General features: G+C 42.5%; 2 protein-coding genes across 6 annotated transcripts in view; one reads left to right on the top strand and one right to left on the bottom strand.

Annotated features, from left to right (window-relative positions):
• spast (spastin) overlaps window positions 1–23,060 on the top strand; it is a 28,655-nt gene extending 5,595 nt beyond the window's left edge. The window contains exons 2-17 of one of the 2 annotated variants that reach the window (XM_063199981.1): window positions 2,697–2,780; window positions 6,709–6,792; window positions 8,285–8,368; window positions 9,855–10,030; window positions 11,209–11,351; window positions 12,066–12,159; window positions 12,581–12,655; window positions 13,086–13,157; window positions 14,013–14,088; window positions 15,634–15,725; window positions 16,704–16,783; window positions 17,580–17,622; window positions 18,223–18,302; window positions 19,279–19,349; window positions 19,631–19,671; window positions 20,182–23,060. In XM_063199981.1, the coding sequence (XP_063056051.1) occupies window positions 2,697–2,780; window positions 6,709–6,792; window positions 8,285–8,368; window positions 9,855–10,030; window positions 11,209–11,351; window positions 12,066–12,159; window positions 12,581–12,655; window positions 13,086–13,157; window positions 14,013–14,088; window positions 15,634–15,725; window positions 16,704–16,783; window positions 17,580–17,622; window positions 18,223–18,302; window positions 19,279–19,349; window positions 19,631–19,671; window positions 20,182–20,307 (1,421 nt within the window). In that variant the 3' untranslated portion in view covers window positions 20,308–23,060. The remainder of the gene's footprint in view (window positions 1–2,696; window positions 2,781–6,708; window positions 6,793–8,284; window positions 8,369–9,854; window positions 10,031–11,208; window positions 11,352–12,065; window positions 12,160–12,580; window positions 12,656–13,085; window positions 13,158–14,012; window positions 14,089–15,633; window positions 15,726–16,703; window positions 16,784–17,579; window positions 17,623–18,222; window positions 18,303–19,278; window positions 19,350–19,630; window positions 19,672–20,181) is intronic. The other variant, XM_063199982.1, reaches the window with a different exon arrangement.
• A 948-nt stretch (window positions 23,061–24,008) lies between these two features.
• ugp2a (UDP-glucose pyrophosphorylase 2a) overlaps window positions 24,009–27,359 on the bottom strand; it is a 31,360-nt gene continuing 28,009 nt past the window's right edge. For all 4 annotated transcript variants that reach the window (XM_063199989.1, XM_063199990.1, XM_063199988.1 and 1 more), the window contains exons 9-11: window positions 27,092–27,334; window positions 26,144–26,248; window positions 24,009–25,529 (exon numbers count right to left, since the gene is read on the bottom strand). In XM_063199989.1, the coding sequence (XP_063056059.1) occupies window positions 25,422–25,529; window positions 26,144–26,248; window positions 27,092–27,334 (456 nt within the window). In that variant the 3' untranslated portion in view covers window positions 24,009–25,421. The remainder of the gene's footprint in view (window positions 25,530–26,143; window positions 26,249–27,091; window positions 27,335–27,359) is intronic.

A 27,359-nucleotide genomic window follows, 5' to 3' on the forward strand; every position in this document is an offset into this window, starting at 1 on the left:
AAATGAGATTTTATGTGCTGTTATGTCATGTGATGCATTAGTCATGGGCTGCTCTAGCTTAAGCTTTTGGTTATTTCATACAGAAAAAAAAAGAAAAAAAAAATCTTCCAGGAGCACCAGCACTAGCAATAGACAGATGCAACTTCAAGATTAAAAACTTTTATTGTCATTGTGATGTTGTCAGTAGAGACCTTATACTAGGGGTGGGCGATATGGCAAAAATGTTGTATCACGATTTTTTAACATGAAATCTCGATTTCGATTTTTTATCACGATCTTCCATCCAAAAAATAAAAACAACAAAAAACAACTTTCATATACTTGCAATTTGTAATTTGCAGTCAATAAAATGTTAACACACTGATGAGACTCTCATAAACTGTACAATTGGAATACAATAATGTAAAGAATAAAGTGAAGACAACAACACAAGTGAGAAAACGTCTCTCTGATACTGATAATAAACATCCTCACTGCAAGACGATCTATACGATTTCTCCACTTTGGCAGATTCGAGACGATCTTTTACTCAATATCGCGATTCACGATATAATATCGTCATATCGCCCACCCCTACCTTATACCAGTGGTTCTCAACTGGAACAGTCTTGGTACCCACCATTTTCCACTCTCATTCGGTCGCGACCCAATTTTTTTAGCATTCAAGTCAATTCAATGCAATTCTCAAAATGTAACCAAGACTCGAATGACTGGTTGCACGCTATCTATCTCGCATAAACATTCATATTGTAGGCCTCTCTATGACAACAGATGACACGGAGGTCAGTAGCCTATCAAAATAAAAGTTGTAAATTGTTGCAGGAAAAGTTGAATTTTTTTTTTAGAATTACGTTTTTTTTTACACCAAGGCTCCGCGACCCACCCAAGACCCCTCCGCGACCCACTTTTGGGTCGCAACCCACCAGTTGAGAAACACTGCTTTATACAATGGCATACATGCCCTCTACTTTTTAAAACATTTAAAACGAAGAGGAGCACTGTAAATGTACAGAAATATAAGGAAGGTTACGATATGCATAGGAAAAATTCACAAAAGGTTAACCTTCATCGCCTGACAATCGCCAGTATTTTGCTGGTGGCAATTTCCACTCAGACAGATGGACAGAAAGACAGACAGATGTAGACTTGAGACACACACACACACACACACACACACACACACAAGGTGACTTCATTGATGGAGGAATTACATCATAGTGTTGAATCCTGTCCATATACAAATGACAGGAAAGATAAGCTTACAACATATACCATGTAAATAAGTAAGCACACAGTTAGGTCATCAACATGAACATACGTAACATATGTATTGTATGGTTTACAGAGACTTGCTGTCTGCCCTTTGGGATGTTTCCTGGGACAGCTGGGAGCTGTCTGTGTTATTGCCATGACAGCATGGCATTTATACATGGGCCAATGGCGTTTTGGGGGGTTCAGACTTCAGGTGGTACAAGCACAGCTAGGGCCATTTAATTTACCCATGGGCAGTCATGGGTGACCGGTTAGGGCGTCAGACTTGCATCCCAGAGGTTGCCGGTTCAACTCCCGACCCGCCAGGTTGGTGGGGGGAGTAATCAACCAGTGCTCTCCCCCATCCTCCTCCATGACTGAGGTACCCTGAGCATGGTACCGTCCCACCGCACTGCTCCCCATGGGGCGCCACTGAGGGATGCCCCCTTGCACGGGTGAGGCATAAATGCAATTTCGTTGTGTGCAGTGTGCAGTGTTCACTTGTGTGCTGTGGAGTGCTGTGTCACAATGACAATGGGAGTTGGAGTTTCCCAATGGGCTTTCACGCTTTCACATCAGTAATTGTTAATTCATGTACAGTACTGCAATGAATATGCTTCTTAGATAATGCAGTAAAACATAATTTCATTCTTACAATAGTGGCATTAGCTGTGGTTGCACCACCCTAACATGTGCTACTACTAAAATTGTCATTGACCCACATGCATTGTGGTTACTTTACAGTGCAGTGCTGTATTAAAACCTTCCCGTTCCCCCTAGTTGGGTTTCCCCCCTCTATATCTGACCAGCAGCGACAGCTGGGAGCGGCAGACTTGCGGTATAATATCATGACGCCTGCCCTGTGCCATGGCAGATGGTCAGGGATATCACAGAGTTGCCCTGTCGTATTGGTCAATGGCATTTTAGTAGTGAGCACAGCACACTACATGTCAGGGTGGTGTAACTAGCATAGACATCATATAGAATTTTCTATATGATGTCTATGGTAACTAGTGGTAATGGAATGCTATTGACGACCACTTTCAAATTTGACATCATGCCATATCACTTCATGTTGTATTGGTGCTACTGTGATGCTATTCATGCACAATGCTGGTTGCAGTGTTTTATGAAGAAACTAAATTTGTCATCTGTCTTGGAACTAAAGTTAGCCTGTTCGTCTCATTAATACATGATATATGGAGGCTCCATGTTTGCGTGTGGACACCACTGTACTTTCCTTTCGTGTGATCTCCGTGTGATCTGCTTACAAGTTACAAAAAAACTTAACTGTCATTAGATGTCATGGCCTGTATGAATGGGAGTACTAGTCTACAGTAAATGCCACTGTTTGTGTGGCAGTTTTCCTTCTTGGTGGTACTACCTTGAATGTTATGTTGTAACAGTAAATGTGATTGTGTGTTTGTGTGTCATCATGTGTGTAGGTCATAAGGAGCAGGCGGTGCAGTGGTACAAGAAGGGCATCGCAGAGCTGGAGAAGGGCATCGCCATCGAGATCACCGGAAATGGTGAGTAAAAGCTAAGTCTTACACATACTACACCTACACGAATAGCATACAGCAACATCATACAGTGCCCTCCATAATTATTGGCACCCCTGGTTGAGATGTGTTTTTTAGCTTCCAATTATTGTTATTTTTTTCTAAATAATATGGGACCTTAATGGAAAAAAAGAGAAAAATCCAACCTTCAATACAAGTGCATTTATTCAGTAGGGAAAAAATCCCACATAAAGAAATAATTATTTGACATCAAATAATGTGTTTCACAATTATTAGCACCCCTGGTGTTAATATTTTGTACAACCCCCTTTTGCCAACAAAACAGCACCTAATCTTCTCCTATAATGTTTCACAAGATGGGAAAAGACAGAAAGAGGGATCTTTAGCCATTCCTCTTTGCAGAATCTCTCTAAATCATACAGAGACTTGGGTCCTCTCCTCTATACTCTCCTCTTCAGTTCACCCCACAGGTTCTCAATGGGGTTGAGGTCTGGGGATTGAGATGGCCATGGGAGGAGCTTGATTTTGTGTCTGGTGAACCATTTCTGTGTAGATTTGGCCATATGTTTAGGGTCATTGTCTTGCTGAAAGACCCAGTGACGACCCATCTTCAGCTTTTGGGCAGAGGGCAACAGATTTTGATTTAAAATGTCCTGGTATTTCAAAGCATTCATGATGCCATGCACTCTAACAAGGTTCCCAGGGCCTTTGGAAGCGAAACAGCCCCACAGCATCACCGACCCACCCCCATACTTCACAGTGGGTATGAGGTGCTTTTCAGCATGCGCATCTTTCGTGGCACGCCAGACCCACTTAGAGTGTTTGTTGCCAAAAAGCTCAATCTTGGTCTCATCTGACCAAAGCACACGGTCCCAGTTGAGGCCCCAATACCGCTTGGCGAACTCCAGACATTTGCGTTTATGATTGTGAGTGAGGAAAGGTTTTCTCCGTGCATGCCTTCCAAACAGCTTGTTGGCCTGTAGACAGCGCCTGATGGTTGATTTGGAGACTTTGTGACCCCAGGATGCTACCATTTGTTGTAATTCTGTAACAGTGAGCTTTGGAGATCTTTTGATTTCTCTTACCATCCTCCTCACTGTGCGTGGTGGCAAAAGAAACTTGGGTCCTCGTCTAGGCTTGTTTACCACTGTTCCAGTGTTTTGAACTTCATAATTATTCATCTCACAGTGGATATGGGCAGCTGCAGTTGAGTGGCAATCTTCTTGTAGCCTCTGCCTGACCTGTGAAGGTTGACGCAGATCTGCCTCACTTGTATGCTGTGTTCCTTTGTCTTTCCCATGTTTAAGAGTGGATAAGAGAAATGTCCTCGGTGTCACGTCATATTTATACCCCAGGGAAACAGGAAGTGATGAATTACTAATTAAATGTTCTTACATACTCTGGTAAACTTTGTAAACTACTGTAGAAATGACAGAAATGCTTCAATTATATTTATTTCCTGGGAATTGTTAAGGGTGCCAATAATTGTGGAACAGGTGATTTAATGAAAAATAATTATTTTTCAGTCAGGGATTTTTTTATTTTCTTACAATTCATTTGAGTTGAAGGCTACATTTTCCTACAATTTTCAGTGTGACAGTATTCTTCTGCAATAAACACTGAATTTATTTTAAGGCTTTTAACACATCTCAACCAGGGGTGCCAATAATTATGGAGGGCACTGTATGTCAATAGCCTCTGGTATAAGTGTCAACACCACAGCACACTGCGTTCCAAATCTTTATGCAAATTACATTTTTCACTGATTTCCCCAAATAATCAAAATAAATGACAGTCATCATAATTTTCAAGTCATCAGCCATTAGAGTACAATTCAAATGTATCCCATTTTCTAATAATTTGGAACAGCTGAAACGGAGCATTTGTTTTTTCGTTATCATTGGAAGGTTAATTCAAAAACATTTGAATTATACTCTCATGGCTGATGACTTGAAAATTATGATGACTGTCTTTTACAAACCCCAACTCCATAGAAGTTGGGACGCAAGGTTAATTGTGAATAATAACAAAATACTGCTATTTTCAGAAGTCTGGTTCTGACATTAGTTGGAGAACGGTACAAAGAAAACTATCAGCCATTAAAACTGACCAAAACCATTGTTTTGGGGGATATTCATGAATATGTAAATCCAACGTGTCTCAAAAGAGTTGGGACGGGGACAATAAAAGGCAGCAAATGTCGAGAAAGACTAAAAATAAAACAAAAGACAACACTTAACAGTTAATAGCATTAACCGATGAGATGATTTTATATAAAAACAGTGTTGATTCCTATCTTGGACATGATTTCAACAGCTTAAATGGTAGGTGTATTCCTTGTCATGTTTTGTAATGTTTTCCTTTCTGTAGTGCTTACAGTGTGACAGGTCTTGACCAAAAGCCTGCCATTTTATGTCCTGCTGGTCCTTATGTTGGAGTTAAACTGTTAAAACATAGTAGAGAATACAATTTGTCCTTACTATGTGGCAGTAATCGAAGATCTCCCTTCAAAATATATTGCACGAGTGGCTTTTCATGCCGTTTAAAACCCACTTATTTCATTCAGTACTGTATTCAATTATACAGGTGAGTTAGAACAGCTTAACCAATGTACTACTGCACCCCCATGCTATCACGGAGGCTGACTTTTGAAGTTAGCACTAACACAAGTTGCATGGTCAATTTTCACTGTAGCACAGGATGTGCAAGACTATTATTTTCAAAAAGAATTGACTTCTGCAACTGCTGCTGACTTCTGTAAGCAAAGGACAGTTTCCCATGTCTTCTGGGTCTATTTCAAGAGAGCTCGGGTCGATAGGGGAATGTTAAACCCCTCTATCATTTGCACACATGAAGCGTCCTTAATATGGTTTTCACTAGCTGTAATTCTCGGAGTGCTAGAGTGAGACTACAGCCAATATATATTTCATGATGTCATGAACCTATACAATGATTTTAATGACAAAAATATGTCTTATATACACTCAATCACGGTTAATCAGGGAATCAAAACTTTATGTAATAACTATGGTAATTGTTCCCTCTGCATCGTTAATTCTGAGTGACTCAGCCTCTCTGTAATTGTCTTATACCTGGAGATTCAAATTGTTCATCAGTACAATTCATTTTGAAATGTTCTTCCTTGTTGTTTTATCTTATTTGGATGTTTATAACATCTCACTGATCCCCGTCCCAACTTATTTGAGACGTGTTGCAGTTATCAAATTAGAAATGAGTACATATGTCCCCTAAAACAATATTTTTTCTCGGTTTTAACACTTGATATGTTGTCTTTTCACTATTCTCCATCTAAGGAATGTATTGAATGTTTTGAAAATGATAGCATTTTGATTTTATTCTCAGTTTACCAAACGTCCCAAATACACCGGAGTTTGTATATTGATTATTTGGGGAAATCAGTGAAAAACGTCATTTGTATAATGATTTGGAACGCAGTGTATGTCTGATGGAAAGTTACTGAACACATCCATGAAACAGATAACTTCCCAGAACCATTTATCTCATTTGTATATTCTCATATTCATCTCTATTACTGTATTCTTAATCACTACTCTATTCAGCGTCATGGGGGTAATAGCACTAGGAACGTGCTCGGTCTCAGACTCGTATCAGTATACTGCACTGGCCTACACGATGTGTTTGAGTCTCATTTCACTGACCCCTTATATTTATGTTGGTTTCTCATTTTCATTTACATTTACACATAGTACGTTACATAGTAAGAAATTAAAAACTCCATTATTTTCACCTGCCATTAGTGATGGTTAGTTATCTACTATTAATAATACAGTTTAAAATCTGTTTTTTTTCTTCTCTTTCTCTACTCTTTAGCACATTGAGTGACAGTTATGTATGACAATATGCTATGTACAATGTAAATAATATTGATTGATTGATTTCCGTGCCACTCCAGGTGAGAAGGTGGACAAGTCTCGCCGTCTCCAGGACAAGATGAGGACCAACCTCCTCATGTCCAAAGATCGCTTGGACCTTCTGGGTAAGACACCGCTGCAGCCACATCTCACTGATGCTCGTGTCTCGAACATACGTACGTATGACATCACACTGGCCTGTTTACACCATCATTGGGCAGATTTTCAACCTGTCTTCTCAGTCGAGGGGTATTTTTAAAAAAACAAGAACCAAGTTTTATTTTGCTGGACATCAGCTAAAGAATTGCGGCTGGTCACCACCACATCTCAACATTGAGTTGGTACATCTGTTTGAACACATATCATATCATCCATCATCACACGAATCCATGGACATAATTGTAGAGCAGATGTGCTCAACCTGTCTCTCTCAAGCCAAGGGATCTTGTTCCACAGCAAGACGTTACACACATAACTTAACCTTTTTTTATTTCACAGTTCAAGGCATGAACCTCCACTTACTAAGTAGTATAATAGATTTTTCTTATTCCACACTCACCAGAGTGGCTGCACAGTGTCTGCTCTCCTCAAGCATGTTGGGAATGTGAAACGAAACGATTCTGCTCCCCTTGTCTGCTCAACAATGACACAGAGCCGCACCTCGATGTGAAATATTTGTGTGCATGTGTCAATTGCTGGTGGATGTCATGTCACCCATCACCCCCCTGCCAAGTAAGATCTACAGTACATCGACTCATTGCTCCTTGCCTGCTTTCAAGGAGTCACTTCAGAGTTCCTCATCTAGTGTCGAGTCAATCACTTTCCTAGGTTAGAATTTTCCTATTCACTGCATGCACAAAGTCATCATTGGTTGGCCGGATGGATCACAGCATCTACACTGACTCGTCTTTCCTTGTCAAGAGGTACTTGAGAGTGTCTCACCTAGTGGCGAGAGTCAGTCACACTCCCTGTTTAGAATTCTAACATGCACAGATCAATCTGTCTGCTGGCCTGCTATCTGCAGTTCAGTCAATGCAGCTGATTCATACAATAGATTTTATAATGCCTGTCTGAGGGTCTGTACCCCTTTCTCACCATCTTTTTCCATTCACTGCATGCACACAACCTGAATCAAACCATTGCACGGCTAACCTTGAGCATATAACCCCCCCTATGTATTATTATTTTCTACTATTTTGTTGCTTTTATTTATTTTCCATTTCTGGTGAATTGCATGTGACCTGCGGTGCTTGCATCCTTTTCATTGCTTATTGCTGGTGTTTTGTTTCGCCCCTATCCGTTCCTGTTTTGCTTTATGGTTTATCCCCATTATGTTTCTGTTTCTCCTTCCTATCCTCTCCTCTTTCTCTTCACTCCTTCTTCTCTTTACCTTTCTCTCATCTCCCATTCTCTCCTCTCCGTCTGTCCTGTATCTGTTGGTCTCTTCTCTTCTCTTCTCTTCTCTTCTCTTCTCTTCTCTTCTCTTCTCTTCTCTTCTCTTCTCTTCTCTTCTCTTCTCTTCTCTTCTCTTCTCTTCTCTTCTCTTCTCTTCTCTTCTCCATCTCTCTCCCTCATGGATGTACTGACCACCCACCCTCAACCTCACTTCACCTGTAGCCAAGCTCTACTCAGGCCCCTCTCAGGCACACCTGTACACTGACAATCTCAACCGGCCCTACTCAAATGGACATCTGCACACAGGTGGGTTTTATCCATTAGGTCAGTGGTTCCTAACCCTCTTTGGCCTCATCACAAGCCTCCCAACGCCCCCCTTGACCTCACCATAAGCCTGCCAATGCCCCCTTTAGTATAAAAACCCCCAAAATAGATTAATGCCCCCCAATGGCACCGCCACCTCTCATCTGTATCCTTCTTAACGCCCCCCTTAGAGCTCCCCAATGACCCCTGGGGGGCTGTACTGCCCCTGTTGAGAAACACTACATTAAGCGCATGCTCGGAAGCACACGGGTCACAGCATGCACAAACCAACACGTGAATAAAGCCTTAGTGGGAGATTTCGAGAAAGCTCAGGGAATGTAGTACTATTTGAGGTTTATTTTGCAAAATGACTTTAGCGCCATTTTTTTTAGCTTTTGCACTTTATTATTGGAAATGACTATTCAGATCATCTTTCATCTATGTGTGAATTCTTGCCATTCAACACACATTTTAAACCTGTATTAAGTGCATTTTGCAAAATGGATATGGCAGTCATTTTGCTACAAAGCTCTTCATTCGTATATTAGTATATTTGTTGTCACATGATCTAGAGTAGGGGTGTCAAACTCAAATTGACCGAGGGCCAAAATCAAAATCTGGAACGAAGTCGCGGGCCGAACTCAACATTTACTTATAAAAAATAGACTGAAATTGTGCGTACATGCACTTTATACTCATATTTAAATTTCGCACACACTCTTTCCCATCATACATGGTTAAGTTTAAATGTGTCTCTTCACATCCTGTGGCACACAAAATGTCATGTTCAAGTTGTTAGGCTATACATTACTGGTGTGTGGGCCAACTGTATTACACATTTGAAATGATCTTGCTGGCCGAATAAAATGGCACCGCGGGCCATATTTGGCCCCCGGGCCTGAGTTTGACATCCCTGATCTAGAGGATCATGCGGATTATTATACAGTATTTGGTTACACTTAACTTGTTTGTGATGCGTCCATGACTGTGTTACGGCACTGTTATGACACTCTCATGTCATACGTATGACGTCGGCGTCAAGTTACAGTGATACTGTCCCATTTTTGGAAATAAGCTCATAGTACACATCCCCTTGAGTGAAATAATTGAGTTTTACCTTTCTCCTCTACTTTCAACCGATTTCTGAGTATGGCAGTGCAAATTTTACCTCCATGCTAGCAGTTAACATTGACTCCTATGAGACTGACTGGCTGCGAACTGGTGTCATAGGAGTCAATGTTAACTGCTAGCATAGAGGTAAAATTTGCACTGCCATACTCAGAGAACGGTTGAAAGTACATGAGAAAAGTATGACTTAACTCAAGGGGATGTGTACTATGATCTTATTTCCAAAAATGGGACAGTATCACTTTAAGTATTACCTAAAATTCTAATGGTAACTGATGATCAGAAGTAACCATAATTGTACTGTTCTACCAATAGCCCTCCCAAAGTAACCTGCAAGCTTTCTCTGTCATTGTCCCTGTAGTGACTGGTGCGGTGCCCAAGAAGAGAGAGCCTGCCAGCCAGCCCATAGGCCAGGTGGCCCCGCGGCCCAAAGCCCAGCCCAAGGCCCAGCCCAGTTCCTCGGGGAACCAGAGGCCTCAGGGGACGTTGTCAGGACCCGGCGCCCGACCCGCCCCACAGGCTGCTGGCAACCACAGGGTGAGTGAGAGCCTCGGCACAACCTATATCAGGGGTGCTCAACTGGCGGAACCAGGTCCGGATGCGGACCCAAACGCAATGTCATCCGGACCAAGACAAAATCCATCTGTATTTAATATGTATAAATTATACATGAGATTTCGCTGCCATGCGATCTATAGGTGTATTTCTGCGAAGCGAGTCTTATGACAAATAAAAGTATCATCACTATGACAACTCAGTGAGTGAGCAAGAGGCCAGTGCGGCCAGCGAGTGAGGCTATATTCTGCATCGGTCCGTTTTTGGACCCTGGAAACATTTGGCGAGTGGACCTTTTCAGTTTCTAGTTGAGCACCCCTGCTCTATATCCACCTCATAGTCTACGGCAGGTAGGGTTGCCACATTTCAGTGGTAAAAAAAAACGGGACACATTGACGTGCGACCGTGAAACATTAATGATATGTGTTTTTTTTTCAATGGGTTAACATGAAGACGTGTAAAAAACAGGACAGTTATTCCATTTCCCTGGACATAAAAACCGGGACAATCCAGGAAAAACTTTGACGTGTGGCAACACTAACGGCAGTGATTCTCAAACTGTGGGCCATGAAGGTATTCCAAGTGGGCCCTGAAATAAGTAAAAATCAAAATAATATTTAGTATGTTTTGTCTTGTTTATTGGGTCAGAGGTGGGCCCTTAACATGCGTGAAAATTTCAATTGGGCCCCCAAGTTGGAATAGGTGCCATTACTATTTTGCTTGCGGTTGCTAGTGCTAAATCATTCAGATGGGCTGCCGGCAGCCTTTTGACCAATTTTTTTCACACCTTCATGGTTACAGATATTTGTTGCCTGTGTTCTGTTGTAAGAAAAAAAAAGTTAATGCGAACAACCTATTTGCACCTAGTGTATTATACTGTTCACACATCATGTATAGCTATTCATATGCTGTATATTCTGTTGCAAATATTTAAAGTAAAATTAAAACAAAACCGTACGTCGAGGAGACTGGGGCAGTTTGTATTCATAACCCTAAGCTATCTGGACTAAGCCATTTTTGATAGACTTCTCATGTCTTCTGCTTCAGGTTAGTCCAATGGACACTTTTCTAAAATCAACACCAAAACTACACGTAAGTGGATTTATAATGCACTGAAATCAGATAATCTCAAGTGTGTGCATGTGCGTGGGTGTGTGCAGGGGCAAGCGGGTAAACCAGGTAACCGCGGTAACGGCAAGCCATCCACGCCCACGTCGACTCCCGCCAGGAAGCGCGACATGAAGAATTTCAAGAACGTGGACAGCAAGCTGGCCAACCTCATCATCAACGAGATCGTGGACAAGTGAGGATAGCATTACTGCCATCAAAAAGAGTAGAACACTGTAGCTCTACTTTGAAGGTTTCTTTGAATTACTTGAATAAACCCTCAAAGCAGAGCTACAGTGTGCAGACTTGGGGACTCCGCACATCGGCTCCGACAGCACTGCGGAGCACTTTTGCTTCCGACAGCATTCCGACCCCCAAACCCAATTTCACATGAACACAGCATTGATAGTCAATGGGCGGCTCCGACAAAATAGAACTCGTCTCTAATCGCTATCTGACATCCGTGAATGCCCGCGGACATCGGCGCCAGTGTGCGGGGTTCTATTGAAAACAATGGAATCAAACTTTTGCGGAGCAGTGCTCAGCACTTTGTCGGAGCCGTTGTGTAGAGGCCCTTATACTTATCTATTGTCAGATACGCCTTTGTCCTGAAACCTGGCTTCAGCGAGGTGGGGCGTGCATACTTTTACTCTTCTGAAGAAAACATTGCTGTAATTATTACTTATTAATTATTATAATTATTACAGTACTGGACATCACTAGGGGAAAAAGTTGTCAAATTCACCATATAGTTAACGTAATCCTAGGCAGGTAGACAGATTTAGCTGTAGGGCGGTGAGGAGAACACTTCATTAACAAGATTGGAGAAAAGAAAATGGCACACTTCGGCCTTTTTTGGCAACTCAAAACATTGCTCCTTTCCTCCATGCTCTGCTCTCCCTCCCTCCAGTGGCTCCTCGGTGAAGTTTGACGATGTGGCCGGCCAGGATTTAGCCAAGCAAGCCCTGCAGGAGATAGTCATCCTCCCAGCACTACGACCAGAGGTGAGACACGCACGCACGCACGCACGCACGCACGCACGCACGCACACACACACACACACACACACACACACACACACACACACACAGACACACAAAAAATATTATGATCATATAGACACGCATACAAACATGATAATGAGGAATACAGGGGAGTACAAGAGTCACAAATGCGCACAGCTGAATTCTTTTGAACTATTCTAATTATAGGTTGTGTGTTGAATAAGCAGGGCATTTGCATATCTGTGTGCTACATGCATACAGTATATTATGTTGGAGTGTATTTGTGTATGTAGTGTTGGAGCCTATTTGTGACATACCCTTCTCTCTCGCGCGCGCGCTCTCTCGCTCTCTCTCTCTCTCTCTCTCTCTCTCTCTCTCTCTCTCTCTCTCTCTCTCTCTCTCTCTCTCTCTCTCTCTCTAGTTGTTTACAGGTCTCAGGGCTCCTGCCAGGGGTCTGCTCCTCTTCGGGCCACCAGGCAATGGCAAAACCATGCTGGTAAGATGCCATTCACATTTTGGACATTTACATTACATTACATTGCATTTGGCAGACGCTTCATAACCAAAGTGACTTTCAAAAGAGGACATAATCATAGCCAACATCACTAGCCAATACAAAGTGCACAGGAAATATACAGAACAACAAGTGCAGATGCAAAGAAGGGTTAATTTCATGTTGAAACCTGAATATGTTTACAAATGAAATGAGATAAACGTAATTATCGTGATTTTAATTTAAATGATTATTTGATGTGGTCATCAATATTTTGGACAGACAAAATGCATTGTTTGAGCATTTTAACACAAGTGTGCTACACTAATTCGCCAAAAAAAGAAAAACACCTTAAGATTTTTTTTACATGAATCATGCAATGATGTGAAGATGGTGGTAGGTTAACAGCCTCCCTCTCCATTTACATCACCAGGCCAAAGCAGTCGCCATGGAGTCCAATGCAACCTTCTTCAACATCAGTGCTGCCAGCCTTACCTCCAAATACGTAAGAAATCCTCACTTTTTTTGCTTCAGATATTTTTATTATTGTTTTGGATTATTTAGGATAAATTGAAATTGATATATGACAATTGACAATATGAACAGAACTTTCCCAAAGCCATTTCAAGATTTGAAATGCATTTTTTCAGGAATCAATAAACAGTGGTTTCACTGACATGAATGGAGAAGCACAATGAAAGCCTGTACCATAATTTTGAGGGAAAAAAAGAAGCAAATTTAAAGATGGATTTTTGGAAAATAACTTAAAATATGTGTGAATTAGAGTGAAACTCTGCCAAGTACATCAGTAGCACTACAGTCAGACTGTGTACAGCACATCCTCACCCTCCAAGTTATGCTAAATAACACCGCTGCTTAGTAGCTGAATTATACATGGAGAAATGAATAAATTAATAACTGCAGCTGCAAACGATACTTACTTGTGCTGCAGTTCCACTGAATGTGCTCCACAATGTGTACTGTATACTGTATATTGCTGTGGTGGAGAGAATAAAGTGGAGACACAATTCCCGATCCAGTAAAAAAATATATGGCTGGCACATTTGGATTCCTTTTTTCTTAATTTTGTGGCATAGAAAGATTTTTTTTTTTTTTTTGTCGCACCTGTTTTTTTTCTCACACCATCTTGACTTGGTTGAAACTCCATTACCTTTTCCACTGTGGAATAAAACCAACAAGAATTGGATTGGATGGATTTTTTCTGACTGCATTGTGCAATATGTTTTGGTGTAGGGGGTGTGCAGAACTTTCTAGTTATAACTCAATGCAAAATGCTGTGTGTGTGTGTGTGTGTGTGTGTGTGCGCGTGGGTGCGTATGTGCGTGTGTGTGTTGTGCAGGTAGGGGAGGGGGAGAAGCTGGTGAGAGCTCTCTTTGCTGTGGCCAGGGAGCTACAGCCATCCATCATCTTCATTGGTGAGTACTGTATTTCCCTGCAACTTTCTTTCCTTCTTTCTTTCTTTCTTTTTTTCTCTTTCTTTCTTTCTTTCTTTCTTTCTTTCTTTCTTTCTTTCTTTCTTTCTTTCTTTCTTTCTTTCTTTCTTTCTTTCTTTCTTTCTTTCTTTCTTTCTTTCTTTCAGAAATGATAAGCAGCCTTTCTCTCTTTCATCTCTCATCTCACCTGTCTCTCTTTCTCTCTCTTTATCTCTCTCTCTCTCTCTCTCTCTCTCTCTCTCTCTCTCTGCGCCAAATCTCGATGCCAGAATACCACTTTAGGTGCCATGATGATTTGCATTTCGACAGCTCAGCACATTTTCCTACTTGCTGCTGCTGGCTTTCTGTGGTGCAAAAACACATTTCACCACTCCCAGAGACTAATGTGGCACTGGCAGACATCTTAGATTAAACACTCTCTCTTGTCTGCGGATTTTAATTTCAGTCTGCATACAGTTACACTGCTGATCTTTTCATCTCCAGCACTGCAGAAGCTGTTGATTAACTCACAACATTATTACAGCAATCTTTTGTACTACATAGTATGTATATTACATTATCCCTGTTCAGACAGTTGACACACTGCAGAAGTTGTTGATTAGCTCATAACATTATTACAGCAATCTTTTGTACTACATTTTGTTTTACATTATCCCAGTTCAGGCCGTTAACTTACAGTGCTAGATGAACATACAGTGACCTAACCACACTGACTCGCTGCAGTTCAGTGGTTCCCAAACTTTTGCTGCTTGGACCCCCTTTTGGACCCAAGAATATTTTTGCGACACCACCCTGCCGCCCCCCCCTCCCCCTGCCCCATTATTTTTTTCCTAAGCATTAATGTATATCACATGGACGGTAACTACATGTATTTCCCATTGAAATGAATATTGTTACCAGGGCCCTAAATTACCTTTTCACCACCAGCCAAAGTAGATGTTACGGTAATCTTACTAGCCAAATACACACTCACTAGGGTCAAAGTGGCTAGTAAGTTGGGCCAAAATGAAATTTCACCAGCATTTGGCTGGTGTCAGTTTGGAGCACTGACTGTTAACAATGTATGGAAAGTTGATGCTGTTACAGGATATATTCAAGGATTTATGCAACCAGTCTGTTCTGTTTGTGACCACCCTGCAGTACTCCTGCGACCCCTTAGGGGTCCTGACACACAGTTTGGAAACAACTGCTGTAGTTTGAGTGTTCTTGTATTGCTTTTGTGTGTGTCAGCATTGTCTCCAAGTAAATTGATCGCTGTGATGTGGTGGTCTGTGTGTATTTTGTACTGTCTGCGAGGGGTGTTGGCAGAACCTTCATGGTGATTCGATTCAATATTGATTTCTTTGGCCAACTATTTGATTATTTTCGATGCTCCACCACAATTTGATTCGATTTATCATTCAATAACGATGAACCGATTCTATTGTGGACAAATCCATTCATTGAATCGCTGGCTGTAGGATCAATGCATGAATACAAACCAAACTGATTATTACTTACACCCCTACTGTCTGCTGTGTCGTGCAGATGAGATTGACAGTCTGCTGTGTGAGAGGAGAGAAGGGGAGCACGACGCCAGCAGGCGCCTCAAGACAGAGTTCCTCATCGAGTTTGACGGGGTAAGCTAAGCGCTGTAGATCTCAAAACAATGTCTTTAAGAACCAGCTCAGTCAATTTCAACATGCAGTTGTAATGCTCACACTACCCAGGACTTGTCAGTACCTGAGATTTTTTTTTTCTTCTTCTTCAGCCTTTTCCGAGATCCTGGTCATTGTAATGGGGGCAGCGCTTTGTTTACATTTCAAAAAAACATTTTTATTTATTCCCAAAAACACCCAAAAGGTTATACAACATCAGCAGACAACTAGCAAACAGCGGTACCTTATGGGAAAATATTTGGAGTAGGCCTATGTTCATTTAAAAAAAAAATGTAAACAAACGCTGCCCCCATTAGAATATCGGTAGCTCATATCTCGGAAAGGGCTGAGCCGAAAAATGTGGCATCACTGGGTAATGACAAGTCAAGGGTAGCGTTCAACAGCATATTGAAATTGACTGAACTGGTCCTTTAATGCCTCTCTATGGCAATGATGGCAAATATCTATGTTTTGGTTGGAATATTGTAACACAGTGCTTTCCAAACTTTTCCAGCGGGGAATCCCATTTGGACCTAAGAATATTTTTGTGACGCCCCCACCCACCATAGTCTTAGCCTAGCCTAACATTTTTTTGTCCATTAATATTGCTACATTTCCATTTATAGTGTGTCCGCTAATATTGCTAGAAATCCACAGAATAGCAAATATATAGCCACACAAGTGAATAATGTTACTAACCAAATTATGGAATTATGTGCGCTGTTAACTGTTAATCTGTAAATTTCTAGTATTTATGCAAAGTCCCTTTTCTCCCTGACCCCCCATCACTACTGTGACCCCCCTAGGAGAACCACTACTGTAACGTGTGTGTGTGTGTGTGTGTGTGTGTGTGTGTGTGTGTGTGTGTGTGTGTGTGTGTGTGTGTGTGTGTGTGTGTGTGTGTGTGTGTGTGTGTGTGTGTGTGTGTGTGTGTGTGTGTGTGTGTGTGTGTGTTGTCAGGTCCAGTCTGGTGGGGATGATCGGGTGCTGGTGATGGGGGCCACTAATCGACCTCAGGAGCTGGACGAGGCTGTACTCAGGTACCTGGACACCAGTGCAACATAATTGAACCTAAATGTAATTGAATGGACCTGATGAAGCGACAGCGAAACATGCTGTTCACCATATAAACTTTCAGCAAAAGAAGACGGTGCTGTGATTTACCCCCCCCCCCCCCTTTTTCCTTGTATTTATCTTTAGGGATCGTTACTACAGTGATTTTAGGAAAGGGCTCAGGGTACAGATGTTATAATGCCACAAAAACAGTCAGAAACTGCATAATTGATGCTGGTTGATAAGGAAAATGCTTTACCTAGCAACTGACCTCATCATAACCATGCCAACGCTCCCCTCCCAACAGCATGATAACATTATGAAAACAGCACAGCTTAATAATAATAATTTCCTGCCATTATTGACTATGCTCTATGATTATTATACTGGTTTGATGCGAAAGCTTCCATTGACTTTGAATGGGCCTTCCCCATTTGTGACTGAGTGGCCTTATCTCAGATGCCTTGCTGTCGACGCCCCCCGAGGGCTCTCTAACGCCACCCTGGGGGGCTGTAGAGCCCCCCCCCCCGTTGAGAAAGACTACTCCAACTCTTTGGATTCCTTCTCCTCTCTCTTTCATCTGCCTTCTGTCTCTCCTTCTCTCTACATACCGCAGTGGCTCCGAGCCCAAGGGGAATTAGCCCCTGGCACTGACTGAGAATAGAGTAGATTTCACCTTACCATACCTTTTCATGGGATGATGAACTGTGTTTGAGCTGAATAGTTTGGCTCCATCGTATTTTTAGCTGCTAATAACCCAATTTATTTATTATTTTTCCACAGGCGGTTTGCAAAGCGCATCTATGTAGCGTTACCCACGGAAGAGGTATGTACTTTTTTTGATAAATCTTTGTATTGGACATTTTCAGCAAATATCAGCAAAAAAAATCACATGGTAACAGTTATTTGGATTGTAATGTTTCCCATCCGTAGGCTTTGTTTTTGCCACTATTTTTTGCTGTATACTTAACCCTCATAATACTTTGGTATTCCCAACACTGCTGTGCCATTATCTTTGTGGCACTGATACTAACTCAGTGCAAAATGCTAACTGTGTGTGTGTGTGTGTGTGTGTGTGCGTGTGTGTGACGTGTGTCTGTGTGCATGTGTCTGTGTGTGTGTGTGTGTGTGTGTGTGTGTGTCTGTCTATGTGTGTGAGCGTCTGTGTGTGTGTGTGTGTGTGTGTGTGTGTGTGTGTGTGTGTGTGTGTGTGTGTGTGTCTATGTGTGTGAGCGTCTGTCTTTGTGTGTGTGTCTGTGTGCGTGTGTCTATGTGTGTGAGCGTCTGTCTGTCTGTCTGTGTGTGTGTGTGTGTGTGTGTGTGTGTGTGTGTGTGGGCGTGTGTGTGTGTGTGGGCGTGTGTATGGGCGTGCATGTTCGTCTGTGTGCGGACCTGTAATCAACCCCCCGATGTGTCTCCCCGATAGACTCGACTGAAGCTGTTGAAGAATCTGCTGGGCAAGCATGGCAACCCCCTCAACCAGAAGGAGCTCACTCAGCTCGCCAGGTGAGATCAGGACACACAAGGGCTCAATGTCCACAATCCCATTACAACGCACTGACGCTCGGATTATCTGTGCTGCTATACATATGCAAAGTACCGTAGCTACACATTTTGTCAAAATTTTGTTTAGACTGAAAATGGTATTCTTTCCACCCACTTAATCTTGTGACAAAGCGTTATGGTCCAAATGTGTCCCATTTTAGAGATATTGCTATGTCAAATGTGCAGTAACCGCGATATCTAACCTTATTCCAATACTTTACAGAGCGTTTTCTCAGTCTCAGTGTTGGCCTAATTACTGCACTTTACCTTTGTAGGGCAGTGTGGATGAGGGTCAGCACAAGAGGTGGCCGAAATAAAACTAAAAAAACAAAAACTGCCATGGTTTCCTCCCAACACAAGCAACTTCATTGTAACTGGTCCACAATTACTACAGAACAGATGTAACTGTGCTGGTTGGATCAAATTTTGGGGCTTTCTTTTTAGTTTTTTCAGTAACAACAATGTCTAACCGCCTCATTAAGGGCCGTACACACACATCGCTGCTATTTACTAGCTTCTCGCTTGCTCGCCTACTCGCCTCTCTTTCATGGAACGTTCGCTGAAAGTTCCCGCCGCTTTAACTGCCAATGTACAGGTGAGAAGTACCGAACTCTGCATTCCAATTGGTTACTCGCTTACTCGCCTCGCTCGAAGATAAAATATTTTCAACTCAGGATCCGCCCACATCGCATCGCTTGTACAGTACTCGCCTACTCGCCTGCGAGTCTTGCTGGAACACATTGACATTCTATTGAGTTCATTCGCTGAGCGAGTAACTAGCAGCGACGTGTGTGTACGGCCCTTTAGGTACAAAGGAATAAGTGGTGCCAAATGCCAAAACTGTCATGTGCAAAATGTAATAACTGTCATGTGCAAGTCTATAAGTGGTGACAAGACAAGGCTCTTCTAATGTCATGTCAACTGGTTTGTGATTTAGGATGACCGACGGCTACTCAGGAAGTGACCTGACGTCTCTAGCGAAGGATGCTGCTCTTGGTCCTATCAGAGGTAACCTATACCAAAGGCTGTTGCTGTCTTTTACGCATCATCTTCCATGTAGTAATATTAGACGTAGCAGCATATTGTACTAACACCAGTCGCAGAAGTAGTACTAATAGGTACAATATAGTCGCACTAGTAGTTGTTTTTGTGAAATATTTAGTGAAGTGTCTTTAATTAACTTTTGTCCCAGGATTACGTGTTATTATTTTATTTAAGTTCAGTACAGACCACTATGTCTATGACGAACCATTGTCAAATTGCAGTTTGCTGTGTTTTTTTCCCTACAGAGCTGCGGCCCGAGCAAGTGAGGAACATGTCTGCCAATGAGGTAAGTTACTAAGTATTTAATAAAAGCCTGTTTCCCATAGCTTAAGATGTGAAAGCCTGAAATCCTCTTTATTTGTTTTTCCTGTAGCATGAAAATGTATGCCGTAAAGGCTGTATAACGTCTATGAGCAATAGAACTTGTAATACGAGAAAAACATACATGTATTTATACAGGGTTAAGAACAGGGTGACTGCTCAGTGAATAATTTATTAATAGAAATGAATGTCAAATATAAAATATGTAGTACAATATCTATAACTACATTGCTATGACAATATAGTAAAACCATTATGGTGTTCTTTCGATATGTTAAATATGAACATTCAACATCAAATCTATCTAAATATCAACGTATCAACATATCAACATCAAATCTATTGCTGTAACGTGTAATGAAGCAGTTGGGATGTTCTGTTATGTGATTATAAGGGGGTAGTTTGCACTCTTCTTAGAAGCTAATACAACCGAATCTAATTTCAATTCTGCTATTCTGCACCCCATCCTCTTCAGATGCGTAACATCCGCTTCAATGACTTTGTGGAGTCCCTGAAGAAGATCAAGCGCAGTGTGAGTCCTCAGACCCTGGAGCAGTACGTACGCTGGAACTTGAACTACGGTGACACCACTGCTGTCTGACCCCTCGTGACCTCTTGACCTTGACGTTTGACCTATTGAACCCTGTTTGACCTTGATGTGCAGTGTGAGTCTCCAGACCCTGGACAAGTACATACCTGGACTACGGTGACGCCACTGCTGTCTGACCCCCCATGACCCTTGACCTTTTGACCTTCGTTTGACCTACGTTTGACCGTTCAACTTTGGTTGCTGCAGTAGGACGTGACCTTGTGCCTGGACTGCTGGGGACAGCACTGCCATCTCTCCCTGACTTCCCAATAATCCCTTGATATGACGGCTTGACCAGCTATTTGACATTCGACCTTTCGGCCCTGTCTGCTCTGCTGTTGTTGCTTGCCCTGACCACTAGGGGGGAGTGAAACCTGGCTGAGAGGAGAAGCCTGAATGGATAATAGTACGCGGATGGATGGAGAACATGGCAGATGGAAGAGGAGGAACAATAATAACCGATAAAAGTAGACGAAGGACAAGAAAGCTGACGGGGAGGTGCTTTGGACTATTTTACTAACACCTTACAGCTTACTCCAAAATATTCTTCAATGGTACAGACACACACACAGACACACACAGACACACAGACACACACTCACACACTCACACACACACACACACACACACACACACACACACACACACACACACACACACACACACACACACACACACGATGGACAGATTGGCAAAAAAAGTTTGTTTTGTATGTTTTCTTGTATATAACATCTCCTTTCTCTCTCAGCAACTATCGCCTGTTAAACATAACCTGGTCTAAAAAAAAAAGAAAGATCTGTCAGATCAGATGGAGTGTGAAGGAGGTCGGCTAACACTCTTCCCCACTCCTTGAACATTTAGGAGATCAGTCACGCAGAAACTATACTTGCCACACGTTCAGATTGAATATTCAGAAACTCAAAAAAAAGTTTGAAGACCTCTCAGCCAATGGTCTCTAATGGTAGACAAAGGGGATTTAATGGTTTGAATAGAAATTATTCTGATATTTGAGCAACAGAGGTTCCCTGGTGCCATAGTCTAATAGTCGCGCAGTGCTATCTCTCTTTCCGACAGGCAGACAATAACAACTACAGTCCCTTGTGAGCTCCTTATCCGAATCCCAATGCCATCTAGCTCTCCTACGAACAACAATAATAACTGAAGTCCCCTGTGACCTCAACCTAGACATGACCTCTCCCCTGAGCCCAAGTGCCTTGGTGGAAAGCAGAGTGTCTAACCTTCCTGTAGGCACGAGGACTGAAGACTGAAGACACGTCTGGAGGATGGATATTGAGATGGCCTCAGGGTTTCAACAGAGTCAGGAACTTGGGTCTTTTCACCAAGGAGATGATACACCATGTCAGAAATGTTTCACTTTGCAGTGCACTATGTACAGTAGTCAAAAAAGAAATCAAAGATGGGTTTGATGTCAAAGTAGTGAACACGTGAATGTCTTTGGATATGGCTAAACTGTGTCTCTGACTAAATACTTTGATCTTAAGTTACGAGAGTGACTTCAGTGGTGTCCTAAAATGTCCTTTTTGCTCAGTATTAGTGTCCTATGTAGAATGAGGCTTCATTCTCCACACAGAGAGTACAGGGGTACATAAGTACATTAAAATTGGATGTCCTTTTGTAACAGCACTTACTGTTTCAATATGATGGCTGTACACCTTAAGTTAGTGTTTTTATTTTTTTGTGGAGTGTAGTGTAGTGTGCAGTTTGCTGTGTGCAAGCCAATACCAAAAGAATAAGAGTTCACCAGGGTATCTTTGGACGCGATTGGTGACAAGAGATGGCATATTGAGAACATTGACATGTAGCATGTTTTGAAGAAGATTCTTACCCACAGTAGGGCCAATGCATTGGATTGTTTTCTACTTTTGTTGTTAACCCATTGAGTTTGGTCATTTTCAATACAGCTAACTTATTGTTTACCCCAGGACAAGAAAACCCTCTTGTCTAATCAATCACCAACAATGTACAGTGTACAGTAACTATAGAGTGCATGCAGTTGAATGAAGAGCAGTTAGCGTATTAGCTTTTAGTACCATTCACAACCACCATTTCCCAATGTCAAGTGTTCCCAATGTCAAAATGCTTAGTTATTGGATACTCCATGGAGTTCACCAAAGAGTATCCAATCACTGGGCGTTTCATGCACGATCAAGGCTAGAACTCTTGGCAGTAGTAAATAGTCAACAACTCTGGCTAGCTACAGCATCTCAGTCTGGTTACTGAAAAGAGAGAGAGGGAGAGAGAGTGTGTGTGTGTGTGTGTTCATTTCTTTTTCATTTTGACCCCGTCAGTTTTTTTTTTTTTTTACATTGCAACAAGGCGCGAAACTTTTTAAAAACGATTGCACTAGGTTTTGAACTTTTTTCCCTGACCCTTTTCTTTCTGGAACTGACGTTGGACAATAGTGCATGCGCGGGTGTGGACACACACACACACACACACACGCACACACACGCACACACACACACACACACACTTTCAGTCAAGCAGACTTTATGCACTCCATTCTGATACAGAGCACTCCTTTTAAGTTTTAAACCTGTAGTCCAGTCTCCCTAGAGCGCTTAGGAAGAGTGAACAAGTGTGTGTCTGTGCAGTTTCAGTCTTCTCTTTTCTTGTCTTAGAATGTGGAACATAATTGTTGATTGTTGAAGTTGTGGGCACCAAATATGCCTTAACTGCCACAACAGGAGTCTGTATGATATGTAAGTAAGCATGGTGTACTCTTAATAAATCTAGAAATGATATCCGTGGTGTTCTTTTTCTTCCTCCATTTGCTATTCGAAAGTCAAGAAGTAGTGTTAGTGTTGCGCAAGGCAAGCCATCATGTAGCTGCTTTTAGCAAAACTACCAGGGTGTTTAGAGCAGGTGCACTTGTTTGTTTACGGAATGACTGACATTTACCCAATCTTTTCTTCTATGCACAAATTCTATCTTTCTCTAATAGATGTATTGTGTTCTTTATTTCTAACTTGAATCAAGTCTTAAGTTTTTCTTTTGTTTCAGAAAGTTTCATCATTTACCTGACATGTTTGGTATAACCAAAGAGGTTGGCTTAATAAAGACGATTCAAAACATGCCCACCCAATACAAAAGAGTGTGCTCAAGTTGGGTCTCCTAAGTTGGCGTTGTCCCCTCCTCCTTCTATTTTTGAGGTGTTTGCACAAGAATTGCGCTACCGCCATCTACAGCGCTAAGGGGACTCCATTTATTCTCAACCTCAGGACTCCGAAGGTCTACTAACCGAAGGTCTCCTAAAGGGGTGTTCACCTGACAAAGTGGATACCGGCAAAGAACTAGAATGACACATCTCTGTCTATAAGATCTCTGGTTTAACTTCCGTCTCCATTAGAGGGTCACATGATCAGCTGATTTAAAGCATTTCGTACACCAACATCCATGTGACCGTCTGGGGCCTATACTACAAAGCTGGTTCAGGATAAGTTAAGTGGTAAATCATCTAATGCAAGAGCTTTTCTTAAAAAAATGACTCCAGATTCTATTAGATTATCTACCTCTTAACCTAACTTAACATGAACCAGCTTTGTAGTATAGGCCCCCTCTGATGAAGACTTTAGTTAGAACATCAAAACATGCCAGGTAAAGGATACAACTTTTACATGTCTGAAACAAAAGAAAACACTTGATTTGACTCTTTCTCGGTTTCTCTCACACACAAAAACACAGACAACATGGAGGTTTGAGTCCGCATGGAGCATCTTTATTGATGTCATAATGAACTCAGGCACATGGGGGCGCTGTCTGGCTGACTGCCTGGGAGGCTGCACACAGAGTTGAAGATTCGCACAGTTAACTCATCACAGCGTCAAGCTCACAGGAGCTCAGGTCGGGTCAAAGGTCAGATAGTAGTTAGTAGTGATGGTATCAGCAGGTCTGGGGACGGCTGTGTGACCGACCACACACACACACACACACACACACACACACACACACACACACACACACACACAATTCCGTACAGCAGAGGACGGCAGGGGTTGAAGGCTGCATGGCTGTAACAAGACAAGTCATTGCACACACACACACACACACACACAGTAACAGATTGCGCAATCTCTTCTAACTAGCAGGCGAAGGACAAGGGATATTGAAGAGGCCTGTGACAGTGGGAAGTTACATTCCTTCATTGTTGGGCTTGTTTGAAATGGCTGTTGGTGGGCTGAGTGACTGGCCCACTACAGTGCATTCTGGACTTGAATAAACAGTAACTTTTTTCCCCCTTGGACATGACCATACCTAACTACGTGGCGCAATAGTGATGCAGACAAGGTTGCGTGAACTTGTCACAATATAAAGACCAGCCAGAATACATAGTCGGAAGCCAGTCAATCATCCAGCCAGTCATTTCAAACAAGCTCATTCGTTCATCCATTCATCCATACATCCAGTCATTAATTCATTCATTGCCACAATTCCCTACACAGCTGTAACAGCAGGGTGTATGCACTCACTCGCCACGGTAACTCATTCCACATCCTGGGTCACACATTCGCTCACTTGTCAGAGGTAGTCTCGTTACTTACATCTCACATGCCTAACAGACTCAAAAGACTACCAACTGATCAATCAATAAGTGCAGGTTCAGGTGTTTGGCAACACCCAATTCCCCCCAGCAGAGGGGGCAAAAACACTTCAGTAACACACCAGCATAGTAACCAGCATAGTGAATGTCATGCGTTTGTTTGTTCGGCCCACTCGGGACCCTGTTTCTCGACAGTGTCGTTGCTAACTAGTTAGCAACTGATTTGGTTGCAATGCAATTTCCCATAGGCAACTACTTACTAAGTTAGCAACAACACTGTCGAGAAACGGGGTCCAGAAAAGGGTAAGGAAAAGCAGCGGATTATTACTGAAAAGTAACAGTCCAAAAGTGACACACACTGCACATTTCTGAAAGTGCAGCCGTGCGATTATAACTGATGTTTGTGAACGGTTGAAACAGATGGGCCAGTGAAAAGCCATGGGACACGAAAGTGAAGATGCACACAAAACACAAGACAGTCAAGAGACACAATAGGAAGCACTGTCTGGTCTTTGCGGTTTCTCGTCATCTTCTTGTTGTGTTCCTTCGGTTGCCATGGTAACCCTCAGTGGTCGAGGATGCGCAGGTTGCCAGACACAATCTTGTTCTCCAGCATCGCTCCGGCCGGGATGTCGATCCGATCACCGTGATTGGCTATGATGATGACTGTTCCCTGCAGAAGGGAGAACCAGACGACACATGAGAATGTTTAGTACTGAAGAAACCAGGGGTGCATTTCTCGAAAGCGTAGTTGTTAGCCTGTTAGCAACTTGGGTAGTTGACAATGGCAATTGCAATTGCATTGAAAACAACAAAGTAGCTAATCAAGTCAGCAACTATGGTTTCGAGCAATGCACCCCAGGGGAGTATAATAACACGGTTAAGCATCATTTAGTCAAGAAAAGACTTCAGGCTCCTCTATTAGATGACTTTCCTGCGCCTCAAGGTTAAAGGAGAATTCCGACCATTTCACGAACATATTACATCTAACTTTGCGCAGCCCAAATGAAAAATTCTCACGGTATTCCCTTCTGACAACTTTCATTGGCCTCCAACAGATGTAAAATGTTCGCGAAATGACCAGAATTCTCCTTTGACTTAACCTGGTTTACTACTGAACCAGCTTCTTGGTATACTCCCCAGTTATAGATCAGCGTAAAAAACGGGAGATGATTCAGAGAAAAACACAAAATGCCCTTCAAATTCAGAGTGATATCTCTGACCGCTGGTAACCCCTTCAATTGAAGTTGCCAGATCAAACATGACGTAGGAATATCCATGTGTTACCTTTAATGCAACTTGCTTTCCAAACGTGACGTCTCCCGATACCGTTAGATGGTCTAGCTCCAGCATGTCAGGAATACTCTCAAATCTCTTCAAATAGTCTTGGACCTGCAACACACACAAAGCAAATGAAAAACGTACTGTAAAAAATATGAGTACGGAAGCCTTCCAGGGTCCAGCCACCAAGAGAGGGTTCAGTCATCTTGGTGAAGACGGGAGGTTGTCTCAGTGAAGGAGCTTTCTGAATACCACATGTCCACTTACCCACTATCCTCCACCATGACTAGTATGCCGTTTTAATCAGCTCGTTTACCCCTCCAGTTCCAGAATCAACCAACCCTGTGGTCAACTTGGTAAAGCGGCTTCCAAAGATTCGGATGGTTTGGAAGTTTAGATTGAGCCCTCATCCATCAATAACACTAGTCTACAGTCAGACTGTTTACCCTTCTTGAAAGCAGAATCAACCAATGCGATTATGTTGATGAAGGAGTTTGATATGGACTGGGAAACGCTTGGCCAATAATTTGACCTTTACTGATGACAACGTGACAATCTGTAATAAACAGTACCAAGTTTCTCAACAGCATCATTGCTAACTAAGTTAGCAACTTACTTCACTGCAATGCAATTTTAAATTACATCACACTTAGCTGATGCTTTTTATCCAAAGTGACTTACAGTTATTATTTTTCAGGGTATTATTTTTCAGGTTATAGTCCTTGGAGCAATGTGGGGTTAGGTGCCTTGCTCAAGGGCACTTAATCCATGGATAGAGGTGTAGGAGGAGGTCAGGTGGGATCCGAACCAACAACCCCAAGATTGAAAGACCAACTCCCTTAACACTAGGCCACTGCTGCCACAATTTACCATTGGAAACCAATTAGTTGCTAACTGGCTAGCAACGGTGCTTTTGAGAAACGGGGTCCTAACGGGATCTTTTATTTACAGTACCTTGGTGAAGGAGCTGCCGAGTTTGACGTGCGGCGTGGTGCGGAACTCCCTCTTGGGGTTCATGGTGAGGGAGCCGTCGTCCAGGCTGTACAGGTTGGACATGACCAAGAGGAGGTCAGAGGTCGTCTTGACCGGCAGGAAGCGGCTACGCGGCACGTTGATGCCCAGCGCGTTGTCGAAGCACTTGATGGCCGCGCCCACGGCCGTCTCCAACTGGATCACGTTCAGACCACCGTCTAGTATCTGGGATGGTGGGGAGAGAGAGAGA

The sequence above is a fragment of the Engraulis encrasicolus genome, chromosome 1 (genome assembly GCF_034702125.1).
Source record: "Engraulis encrasicolus isolate BLACKSEA-1 chromosome 1, IST_EnEncr_1.0, whole genome shotgun sequence".
NCBI classification, from domain to species: Eukaryota; Metazoa; Chordata; class Actinopteri; order Clupeiformes; family Engraulidae; genus Engraulis; species Engraulis encrasicolus.